This window comes from Schistocerca piceifrons, chromosome 4, assembly GCF_021461385.2.
Source record: "Schistocerca piceifrons isolate TAMUIC-IGC-003096 chromosome 4, iqSchPice1.1, whole genome shotgun sequence".
Classification (NCBI taxonomy): domain Eukaryota; kingdom Metazoa; phylum Arthropoda; class Insecta; order Orthoptera; family Acrididae; genus Schistocerca; species Schistocerca piceifrons.
The window spans coordinates 429,867,315-429,880,315 of NC_060141.1; the positions used below are offsets into that span (position 1 = coordinate 429,867,315).

General features: G+C 45.4%; 1 protein-coding gene across 1 annotated transcript in view; it reads left to right on the forward strand.

Moving 5' to 3' along the window:
• Positions 1 to 7,746: 7,746 nt before the first annotated feature.
• The window catches only part of LOC124795897 (granzyme B-like), a 187,386-nt gene continuing 182,131 nt past the window's right edge, over positions 7,747 to 13,001 (forward strand). Inside the window, exon 1 of the mRNA XM_047259977.1 lies at positions 7,747 to 7,788. Coding sequence (XP_047115933.1) covers positions 7,747 to 7,788 — 42 coding nt within the window. The remainder of the gene's footprint in view (positions 7,789 to 13,001) is intronic.

The following is a 13,001-nucleotide window of genomic DNA, read 5'->3' on the forward strand; positions in this document are numbered from 1 at the left end:
TGGAAGCCACGGTAGCACTGATATTATAAGAGAGCTACAAGAATTTAGATTTCTTTGTTGAGATTTCTTTGTCGTATAATGGTCTGTGTGAATTTACAATTAGGATCAACCAGGAATTACCCTAAACCTGCAGACTGCTATGGGTGTAGTTGAACGTCTTTTTCTTTTTTCTTTTATTTTCTTTTGGGGGGGGGGGGATCAGACGAGGGCGTCAATAGTGTTGTAACTAATGCAAAGGTCATTGAGTATTATTCAGATAATGAAAAGAACAGAAAATTCGTCCCAGCAGGTTGGAGAACATATTTACCTGGAAGTCTAACAATGAGCCTAATGGAGAAAGTGATCAGAACGCCCATTTTAGAGACTTTTTTCCACATTAAAAAAGCCCTTATTTGCTCCATAAAGTCGGCCGGAGTGGCCGAGCGGTTCTAGACGCTGCAGTCTGGAACCGCGCGACCGCTACGGTCGCAGGTTCGAATCCTGCCTCGGGCATGGATGTGTGTGATGTCCTTAGGTTAGTTAGGTTTAAGTAGTTCTAAGTCCTAGGGGACTGATGACCTCAGCAGATAAGTCCCATAGTGCTCAGAGCCATTTGACCCATTTTTGCTCCCTAAAAGACAGATTTGAGCTTCAATTTTGTGTACGATATTCATGATTTTCAGATGTGAGATAATGGAAAACTGAAAGTTGCATGCATGGTTCTTGACATTGTGTCAAGTTATGGTGATGAATGTGACATCAGTGGGAAAGAACTAAACGATGATGATTTCATCATAGCGCCCATTCTACCTGCTGGAAGACCTGCAAAACCTCAATAAGCTACAAAAACCAATTTCATTTACTTTTTACGTCAGTCCAAAAAGTTTCTTGGCTGGATAAATAAAAAATAGAAAAAGTTAAGACATTTGTTTTAATGTCTCAGACGTTTACATAGTCTCTCCTCTCTTGAGTGCAACACTCAGAATGTACCATCACCTGAAACTGTCATTAAAGTCCTTGGGATGTTGTTCAATTCATGCGTCAAATTGGCTCGAGTGTCGGTTATACACTACGTGATCAAAAGTATCCGGGCACTCCGGTATTAGGCGCTTTGTGCTGCCACTTACTGCCAGGTACTCTACAACAGCGACCCCAGTAGTCATTGGACATCGTGAGAGAGCAGAATGGGTCGCTCCGCAGAACTCACGGACTTCGAACGCGGTCAGGTGACGGGATGTCACTTGTGTCATACGTCTGTACGCGAGATTTCCACGCTCCTAAACATTCCTAGGCTCACTGTTTCCGATGTGATAGTGAAGTGGAAACGGGAAGGGACACGTGCAATACAAAAGCGTACAGACCGATCTCGTCTGTTGACTAACAGAGACCGCCGACAGTTGAAGAGGTTCTTAATGTGTAATAGACAGACATCTACAAGACCATCACACAGGAATTCCAAACTGCATCAGGATCCACTGCAAGTTGGGTTGGGTTGTTTTGAGGGAGGAGACCAGACAGCGAGGTCATCGGTCTCATCGGATTAGGGAAGGACGGGGAAGGAAGTCGGCCGTGCCCTTTCAAAGGAACCATCCCAGCATTTGCCTGAAGAGATTTAGGGAAATCACGGAAAACCTAAATCAGGATGGCCGGACGCGGGATTGAACCGTCGTCCTCCCGAATGCGAGTCCAGTGTGCTAACCACTGCACTGCAAGTATTACGACAGTTAGGCGGGACGTGAGAAAACTTGAATTTCATGGCTGAGCGATTGCTCATAAGCCACACATCACGTTGTTGTTTCGCGTGGCACTATCACAGCACAGGCCTACATTGATGTTTTAAGCACCTTCTTGCTTCCCACTGTTGACGAGCAATTCGAGGATGGCGATTGCATCTTTCAACACGATCGAGCACCTGTTCATAATGCACGGCCTGTGGCGGAATGGTTACACTGCAATAACATCCCTGTAATGAACTGGCCTGCACAGAGTCCTGACATGAATCCTATAGAACACCTTTAGAATGTTTTGGAACGCCGACTTCGCGCCAGGCCTCACCGACCAACATCGACACCTCTCCTCAATGCAGCACTGAGTGAAGAATGGACTGCCATTCCCCAAGAAAGCTTCCAGCAGCTTATTGAATGTATGCCTGCGAAAGTGGTTCAAATGGTTCAAATGGTTCTGAGCACTATGCGACTTAAATTCTGAGGTCATCAGTCGCCTAGAACTTAGAACTAATTAAACCTAACTAACCTTAGGACATTACACACATCCATGCCCGAAGCAGGATTCGAACCTGCGACCGTAGCGGACACGCGGTTCCAGACTGAAGCGCCTAGAACCGCACGGCCACACCGGACGGCCTGTGAAAGTGTAAGCGGTCATCAAGGCTAAGGGTGGGTCAATACCTTACTGAATTGCAGCATTACCGATAGAGGGCGTCACGAAGTTGAAAGTTATTTTCAGCTAGGTGTCCGGATATTTTTGATCACAAAGTGTATCATCGAAGTGTTGACCCTTCATATTAATTTCCGAACTTTTTCGTTTTTTGGAAGGTTCACGTTGATAACAGAAAGTCACGTCACCCGTTATGCTTTTTTTCGTAAAAGAATTGTCCTCACATTGCTTTTCATTCAAGTCATCCAAGCGTCATTGTTTTTGTTTGGAAGTCAAGATGTGTGGAACAAACTTTGCACTCATGTCTTCAGACGCAATAAAAATTTAAAAATTGCATTTCCTCTGATATAATGCCTTACAGATAGGATACAGTTAATAATTAACATTTTAGTAATAAATTTAAAAAAATAGTAATTATTTAGTGACTCCTCTGGGCCTGGCTTACAGAGAAAAGCCTTTCGAAGGAGATAATGCACCAACTTTTCGCATGTTATGTGTAAGACTGAAAGCAACAGAGCACCATCGACCCTGGTTTTGTCAATGTAAGGATCGATGTTGCGAAATAGCAATAAATTTACTTATTACTAGTAATTTTTAAGATCTGTATCTTTCTATTTTAGCGTCAATATATATCGTACGAGGAAGGGGGGAGGGGGAAGCACAGAAAATCATAATTGAAAATTGAAAGGTTGAGGAAAGCTGGCTTACGCAGTTAAACAGCATTCTTTGCTTCAAACGTTAATATAAAATTATATGAAATTTTTTGTATTTCTGCCACTTTTTTCTCATGGAAAGTGAAGTAATTTGTAAACTGTCGAGTTAAAGCTTTCATTACTTAATTAAAAAGTGACAGAAGTTTTAATTTTTATTGTATCCATACGGGCCAAGAGTTTCACAGCTAGAACAGTACGATGGGTCTAGTTCTTTCTGGTTTCACTAAAAGCTTTTAAATATCTCAGAAATTACTTTAAATGGGAATGAATTTTTTTCTTCTTTTTAATATGTAGGATGGAAAATGATTTAGAAATTTATTTCTATTACGGAGTAATGTCTGTGTAATAGTTATTATTTTTTTTTAAAAAAAAAGCAACGCGTTTCTACTACCGCTAGATATAGATTTATTTTTAACGATCTTACCTAGAGACCAGGAAATGCAACTTTATGAGGGTGATGGGAGGAGGGCGCCCCATACCATATGTCACTTGTTTGGTGTTTGTAATGAAGTGTGATACAACTGGCTACTCATATACCTTGTACGAGGATTTCGAACGTCTTACACTATAGACTCGAAGGCTTTTTCTAGGTCGACAAATCCTATGAAAATGTATCTACTTAAAGTCTTGCTTCCATTATCAAGCGAACGACGTAACTTGTCTTTACATTCCCTCAAGGCAAACTAATCGTCATGTAATGGAGCCTCGGATGACAATCAAGTGGGTCCTACTATGAAATGAAATGTCACCACAGACCATTACTCCCGGACGTCGGGATGTGTGGCGGGGGGCAGTGACGTTGGTATCCCACTGCTATCCGCGCCGTCGCCAGACACGTCTTTGGCGTGGAATCTCATTGACTGGACTAGAACTGTCTTCAGTGATGAGTCTCGCTTCTAACTGAAGCCTGATGAGCAGCGAAGACGTGTCTGAGGGCGCCCCGGACAATGATGGGATAGCCGCCATAGCGCCTGACAATTAGGTTCAAATGGCTCTGAGCACTATGGGACTTAACTTCTAAGGTCATCAGTCCCCTAGAACTTAGAACTACTTAAACCTAACTAACCTAAGGACATCACACACATCCACGCTCGAGGCAAGATTCGAACGTGCGACCGTAGCGGTCGCGCGGTTCCAGACTGTAGCGCCTAGAACCACTCGACCGGCTGACAACCAGGAGTGATGGTCTTTGGCGCCATTTCTTTTCATAGCAGGACCCCTTTTGTTGTCATATACGACACGCTCACAGCACAGCGGTAAGTCGATGATATTCTACGCCATGTTGCATGGCAAGCAATCATGGGCTTACATTTCAGCAAGGTAACGGCCATCCACACGTGGATAGAGTTTCTACTTCTTGTCTTCTTGCTTGCCAAGCCCCGTCTTGGCGAACAAGGTCGCCGGATCTCTCCCCAATTACGAACGTTTGGAGCAGTATGGGAAAGGCCCGCCAATCATCTCGAGATTTTGACGATCTAACGCGCCAATTGGACAGACATTGATAAGATATCTGTCAGGGGAACGTCCCACAACTTTGTCATCAACTGCTTGCGTAAGGCCAGAGGTGAACCAAAGCGTTATTGATTGCACAATTTGTGAAGTGCTTTCTCTTGAGTACGTCATCCAATTTTTCTGAAACTGTAGTCTTTTGTCTGTCAGTACATGTACATCATACTGTTTCTCCTGGGTGGACTCGGGTTTAAAAAAAATCCAAACTAAATATTACGACAAATTTTATAAATAACCGACAAGTACGCCAAAGAAGAAGAGATAGAACTACAATGGACATGTTATTCCATGGACTCTTGCGCTTCTATGCATGAAATATCTTTCCTTTGTCATTGCCGGCCGGAGTAGCCGTGCGGTTAAAGGCGCTGCAGTCTGGAACCGCAAGACCGCTACGGTCGCAGGTTCGAATCCTGCCTCGGGCATGGATGTTTGTGATGTCCTTAGGTTAGGTAGGTTTAACTAGTTCTAAGTTCTAGGGGACTAATGACCTCAGCAGTTGAGTCCCATAGTGCTCAGAGCCATTTGAACCATTTTTCCTTTGTCATTCGCTTATCTTATCAGCTTGGATTCGGACCTAAGAGGACGTTCTTATGTTAAGCTCATCTTGCTGTACCAGCTGATAATGTAAGTTGTACTTAAAACCCGAAAAATGTAATGGTCATTTTGTCAGAAGAATTTGTGTATGTGGTCAATCTATTGTAAATCTGATACCTTTATTGTCTTAAGTAGATATGGGCCTTAACAAAGAATTTTCGTTGTTAGGCGCCATCTTAGAAAATCTTTAACATTTTTCTTTTAGCTCATCTACGAGACGTGCCGTCAGTTAGGACAATTAACTTTATTTCAGATCCCACGAGACCGGAGGCAGCTACTAATAATTTAACAATTTTATTTACAGATTTTCTTTATATAACGAGAGAACATCCCAGGCAGAAAAAGTCTGGTCACAGGATTCCAGTTCCATTATAGGATTTCATTTGTAGATGCTACTCTTGTTATATTGGGGAATCGAGACGAAACCACGACGTATCTACGATTACGTAACTGCACTGAGAACTAAGGTAGTTTACTTAGTGCTTATACACGTCGGGCTAAATTAAACAACGTATTACAATGTTAATAATATTCCTACATTAGTTATTTCTCTTTTATGCTGAGCCATTGCATTAATGTGTGTTTCTTTTTTGTGTAAGTCACGGACCATATTTTATTTTACTACATTACACTAATAGTCACAAAACAAATAAAAAAAATATATTTTATTACATTACAACATCACATCTGCCGATTTCCGTCGCTTTCGAATAATTCGTTCGTGGTGCGTCCTTTTTCTTGTCTTAGACTGTATATGCAGGGTGAGTCACCTAACATTACCGCTTGATATATTTCGTAAGCCACATCAAATACTGACGAATCTATTCTACAGAGCGAACGTGAGGAGAGGGGCTAGTGTAATTGGTTAATACAAACCATAAAAAAATGCACGGAAGTATGTTTTTTAACACAAACCTACGTTTTTTTTAAATGAAACCCCGTTAGTTTTGTTAGCACATCTGAACATATAAGCAAATACGTAATCAGTGTCGTTTGTTGCACTGTAAAATGTTAATTACATCCGGAGATATTGTAACCTAAAGTTGACGCTTGAGTACCACTCCTCCGCTGTTCGATCGGGTGTATCGGAGAGCACCGAATTACGTAGGGATCCAAAGGGAACGGTGATGGACCTTAGGTACAGAAGAGACCGGAACAGCACATTACGTCCACATGCATGCTAACACCTTTTTATTGGTCTTTTTCACTGACGCACATGTACATTGCCATGAGGGGTGAGGTACACGTACACACGTGGTTCTAGTTTTCAATTACGGAGTGGAATAGAGTGTGTCCCGACATGTCAGGCCAATAGATGTTCAATGTGGTGGCCATCATTTGCTGCACACAATTGCAATCTCTGGCGTAATGAACGTCGTACACGCCGCAGTACATCTGGTGTAATGTCGCCGCAGGCTGCCACAATACGTTGTTTCATATCCTCTGGGGTTGTAGGCACATCACGGTACACATTCTCCTTTAACGTACCCCACAGAAAGAAGTCCAGAGGTGTAAGATCAGGAGAGCGGGCTGGCCAATTTGTGCGTCCTCCACGTCCTGTGAAACGCCCGTCGAACATCCTGTCAAGGGTCAGCCTAGTGTTAATTGCGGAATGTGCAGGTGCACCATCATGCTGATACCACATACGTCGACGCGTTTCCAGTGGGACACACTCTATTCCACTTCGTAATTGAAAACGGAAACCACGTGTGTACGTTTACCTCACCCCTCATGGTAATGTACATGTGCATCAGTGAAAAAGACCAATAAAAAGGTGTTAGCATGTGGACGTAATGTGCTGTTCCAGTCTCTTCTGTACCTAAGGTCCATCACCGTTCCATTTGGATCCCTACGTAATTCGGTGCTCTCCGATACACACGATCGAACAGCGGAGGAGTGGTACTCAAGCGTCAACTTTAGGTTATCTCCGGATGTAATTAATATTTTGCAGTGCAACAAACGGCACTGATTACATATTTGTTTATATGTTCAGATTTGCTAACAAAACTAACGGGGTTCCATTTAAAAAAACGTAGGTTTGTGTTAAAAAACATACTTCTGTGCATTTTTTTTATGGTTTGTATTAACCAATTACACTAGCCCCTCTCCTCACGTTCGGTCTGTGGAATCGATTCGTCAGTATTTGATGTGGTTTACGAAATATATCCAGCGGTAACGTTAGGTGACTCACCCTGTACACCAAAATATTCACAGGAGACTTGTCTGTTATCCAACATGCGATTTTATAAATTTGCCCTGAAGTTTTATTTTTCGTAGCGGGAAGTGCTTTAAACTTACTATGTACGCAGGTGTAAGTTACATAGTATCCCATCCCCGTTTCATTTTTCGTAATTTATGGACGATGTGTTCACTGGAATACTCGCCGCCCACGCCCTGAGCGTAGGGAGCGGTTGACGCAACGACCCGGAAGGTGTGTGGCCGGTGGCCGCCGACGCACGGCGACGCCCGCCCCTGCTTTCTATGCAAACGACGCGGCCCCTGGCTGAGTGTCGCACTGCTTTACGGGTGCCCCTAAATCCGCCCGCCTACCCTAATGGCGCCGCTGAATAAACATCGCACTCGTGATTACCGGGCCGTAAGTCAGCCCACCCGCAAGCCCCGCCGCTGACAGGAGCTGCTCCGGCCGCGGCTTTTTGGGGGAACCTGATGCCCGGCAGCGCACCGCCTGAAACACGGCGCCGGCTAATTGATACCTGGGCGTGTGCCACTCGTGACGACGAGAACGTGTGGCGTCTCTTCTGTCACCACGTACCGATAACCTGTCGAGACAAAACGAAGCCTATCATCTAGGGCGAGTGCCAGCGTCAAACGAAAAAGTAACTACTGTGTCTTCCACGGCAACTACGATTTTACTAAAATGTAGACTTTCATGGCCGGAAATATCATGTCCATTATAATTATCCGGGCTGTTATGCCGCGGTCGGTTGATGAATTCTGTGTCAATTCCAAACGTTTCGTCCCCGTCTGCGGGAGATATCTTCAAGGGGGTCTGTAGCTCGATGGAAGGTCCAACACACCCACTGGCTCGCTACCGACTGCCACTAAATTCTGTGTCCGCGCGCTCCCGCGTCACGGCGTGACGTTACGTGTTTTGAAAACGTCAGTGCAATTGGCCGCTGTCCGTTGTCGTCGATCGCCGTTGCCATCACCCAGTAAGTGGGACAGGTAATACACATCTTCTTTAACACCGGCATCCATATACCGTTTAATTTCACGCCCTCCTCCTTTCGATTGAAATTATTAGGGTGTTTAGCGATTTCGATTGCCTCCCTGTAGAGCCTTTGGTAATATCTCCTTGTGGCCGCTAGTACTTGCGTCTCCTCGAAACGAATATGCTGGTTTCCTGGCTGGAAAGCATGCTCCGCAACAGCTGATCGTTCCGTTTCTCCTCTTCTACAGTTGCCCTTGTGCTCTTCCAAACGTTTTGAAACCGTTCTTTTAGTGGTACCCACATAAACATGTCCACAGTTACATGGAATCCTATACACTACAGCATTTTTCAATGGTTTGCGAGCATCCTTGGCAGGCTTAAGGTATTCCTGTGTCTTCATGGTGGGCTTGTAAATTACGATAATATTCCGCTTCGTCAAGATCCTCCCTATTCTTTCAATCGAAAGGATTAGGGCGTGAAATTAAACGGTATATGGATGCCGGTGTTAAAGAAGATGTGTACCACCCGTCCACTACTGGGTGATGGCAACGGCGATCGACGGCAACGGACAGCGGCCAATTGCACTGACGTTTTCAAAACAAGTGACGTCACGCCGCGGCGCGGGACGCGCGGACACGGAATTTAGCGGCAGTGAGTAGCGAGCCAGTGGGTGTGATGCACCTTCCATCGATCTACAGACGCCCTTGAAGATGTCTCCCGCAGACGGAGACGAAACGTTGGGAATTGACACAGAATTCATCAACCGACCACGGCGTAACAGCCCGGATAATTATAATCGACATGACTACGATTTTCCAGTTTACTTAGTTCTAGGTGTGACGTGTACGAGGGGCGTTCAATAAGTAAGGAAACATTTTTCTCCCTGAAAGCAGGATTCCAACATACCACATTATTCCCCGTTCTTTTGGCTAAAAAATCCTATTTTGCAACATAATCTCCGTTCAATGCGATGGCCTTACGCCACCTTACTGGGGGGGGGCTTATACTTGCAAGCTACCACTCTATTGATCGACGTCGGAATCAACGTCTTGCTGCATCAGTAACCTCCCCATCACCCACGTACTGCTTCCCGCGGGGTACATCCTTCATTAGGTCAAACAGATGGAAGTCGGAAGGTGCAAGATCCGGACCGTAGGATGGATGAGAAAGAACAGTCCAATGAAGTTTTGCGAGCTCCTCTCGGATGCGCAGACTTGTGTGAGACTGACGTTGTCATGGATAAGGAGAAGTTCGTTTGCATTTTTGTGGCGATGATCGCTCTGAAGTTGTTTCTTCAGTTTCGTGGGGGGCAGCCCATTGCAGAGGTGATCGTTGCGCCATGAGGGAGGAGGTCGGACGGAATGACCCCTTCAGAGTCCCTGAACACTGTCGCCATGATTTTATCAGCTGAGTGTACGGATTTGGAAAAAAAAAGTGTGTGACATCTGATGGGACTTAACTGCTAAGGTCATCAGTCCCTAAGCTTACACGCTACATAACCTAATTATCCTAAGGACAAACACACACACCCATGCTCGAGGGAGGACTCGAACCTCCGCCGGGACCAGCCGCACAGTCCATGACTGCAGCGCTTAGACCGCTCGGCTAATCCCGCGCGGCTGCGGATTTGAACTTCTTCTTCAGAGCAGAGGTGGTGGGGCACACTCCATGGTTTGCGTTTTGTTTCCGGTTCGAGGTACTGAATCCTTGTTTAATCCCCTGTGACGATGTTCGACACAAAATAGTCACGAACTGTTTCGTAGCGCGCAAAGAAGCACAGATGGTCCTTCGTTGCTCTTTATGGTCTTCTGTTATGCGGCTAGAAACCTGGTGAGCACACACCTTCCAGTATCCCAACTGGTGGACGAGCGTGTCACCACTACCAACAGAGACGTCCGGTGTTGCAGCGAGGTGTTTGATTGTGATCCGTCTGTCACCTCGAATGACAGTGTCCGCACGTTCCACCATTGTAGGGAGTCGCAACTGCGTGCGGCCGGCCGGCATGCGGGAGAACAGACAGGTTTGCGCTGCCTTTATTGCGACGTCAGACACCTCGCCTAACGACTCAACGTCCTTTTGTTCACTGGAATGTCTCCGTAGACATTCTGCAAGCGCCTTTGAATATTTGCAATGCTCTGATTTTTCACCAGAGGAAACTCAATGATAGTTCTATTCTTGGAACGCATCTCCGCCATTTTTAAGACTACGTAGAGCGCCGCCTCCTATTGGAAGTTCATGAAACTATATGGCCTGAAGTGTGGACATTCCACGATGCCCGCAACAAATTCCACATTTTTGCCAACCGAAATTAGCCGCGAGAAAAAATGTGTTGCATTAGTTTTTGAACGCCGCTTGTACCTGCCACATCTTAAACTCACCGGACAAAACTTAATCGCAACCACTAGACATAATTTTAATACTGTCAAACACTGCACTGACCACGTCTTCAATTCGGTGGAAATTAGAGCCGACAACTTCCTTTAGGTATACCACGTCCAGCTGTATCCACTTATAGATGATAGGTACCCATAGCGCTACGTTTCACCCGCTGTTAAAAATTATCCCAGACATTCCGTAATTGTGCGCTGATGTTTAACTTCCTGGCAGATTAAAACTGTGTGTGGGACCGGGACTCGAACCCAGGCCTTTGCCTTTCGTGGGCGAGTACTCTACCAACTGAGCTAGCCATGCACGACTCACGGTCAAGCCTCACGGTTTTACAACCGCCAGTACCTCATCTTCTGCTTTCCAAATTTCAGAGAAGTTCTCCTGCGAAACTTGCAGGACTAGCGCTGCTGGAAGAAAGGGTACAATGGAGACATGGCGTAGTCACAGCCTTACTCTGCAACGGAGCATGCACGTATATAAAACTTTCTGCCAGATTAAAACTGTGCTGGGCCAGAATTTGAAGCCAGTATCGTCGCATTCTCAGGCAAGTGCTCAACCAACTCTTTTTTTATTTTGTTCGTCACTGTTCTCATCATTTGGTCTGGACAAACGTCACATGACACCGCCTTCAAGTACATCGTTAAATACCTCCCTCACTTTTTTTTATTACCGAGGGCAGCCAGCCCTCTGACCGAACAAACTGAGTACCCGTCCAGGTATCAAGTGAGCTATCCAAGAATGACTCACGACTCGTCATCACAGCTTTACTTCCACCATCATCTCATATCCTACTTTCTGAACTTCACGGAAGTTTGCCTGCGACACTTACAGGACTAGCACTCCTGGCAGAAAGCATATTACGGAGACATGCCTAAGCCTCAGCCTGAGGGATGTTTCCAGAATAAATTTTTCAGTCTGCAAATTTCGCTGGAGAACTGCTGTGAAGTTTGGAAGCTAGGTGATGAGGTACTGGCGGAAGACGGTTTCTGAGAGGTGCCCGGATAGCTCAGTCATTGCCGGCACGGTACTCAGCGTGTTAAGTCAGAGGGTTAGCTACCCTCTGTAATAAAAAAAAAAAAAACTGAGTGAACGGGACAACGATGAGCTTCAACGGGTGTCATGGGACGTCCGCCTCGAACAACTGCAACGAACAATACCGAACAAAATGAGAGCAGAAAAGAAAGTCGGTAGAGCACTTGGCCTCGAAAGGCAAAGGTCCTGGTTCGAGTTCCGTTCTGGCACACAGTTTTAATCTTCCACGAAGTTTCAATCCCAGACTTTTCTATCGCACGAAGAATGAATGATTTAGGGTACAGTAGGGTGCCTGAGCGTTCGTCAAACCAGGAAAGAATTCGTACAACCCTGCAGACACAGCTATTTTCATCTCAGAAGACGGGATTGTCCACAACATACTCATCTTGAGGGTGTAGAACAAAAGGGCAACATCTGCTCACCGATAACTTTAAAATAAACATCCTGGTTCATGTCCATGGTAACTAAATGACTGCACTCAACTCATGGTACGAAAACTATCACAGAACCACCTCTGGCCTCAACTGCATCTCCAACACATTGCGGGTTAAACGCCTCATTGGACGGTCGGTGCACTCGACTGCTTGCATAATTTAAAAAGAAGAAATATCGCGACTCTTCATATCACATTTGGTGCCTCCAGCTGGCTAATGTACAGTTGCTGTGTTGTTCAGCGCGTTAAAGACGTCAGCGTTCAAGGTCGCGTCGAGAAAAGGCCTTCTGCGAGTGCCTGACTCGAAAGTGTGCATTTCTTGCGGTTCCCTAAGCAATGTTCGCTCTGAAAGTGCTTGAGATGAATCTGAACTCAGTGGCACTAGCAGTTTCTGCAAAGATTCAAATCGATTGTTTTTCAAAAGGCGTTACACTCGTCTCCGCTCCATGTGCGTTAACTTATTTTTACGAACACTGCTCTTACGCCACCTTTCGGGGCTGCGGATGGTGTAGTCTAAACACAATTAATTCCTTTTGCCATTCGTGTCTCCACATCGATCTACCTAACTGCGCTAATAAGATACAACCGACTGGTACACATACACCACTTCAGCGGTGGAGTGTCACATGGCCGTTTGATAGCAGCTCTACAGCACTGCAAAGCGACAGTGTCCCCTTTCAAGTGGATGACTAATATCCTGAAGAGCCAAAGAAATTGGAACACCTGCCTAATATCGTGTAGGGCCCCCGCGAGCAAGCAGAAGTGCCGCAACGCGACGTGGCAT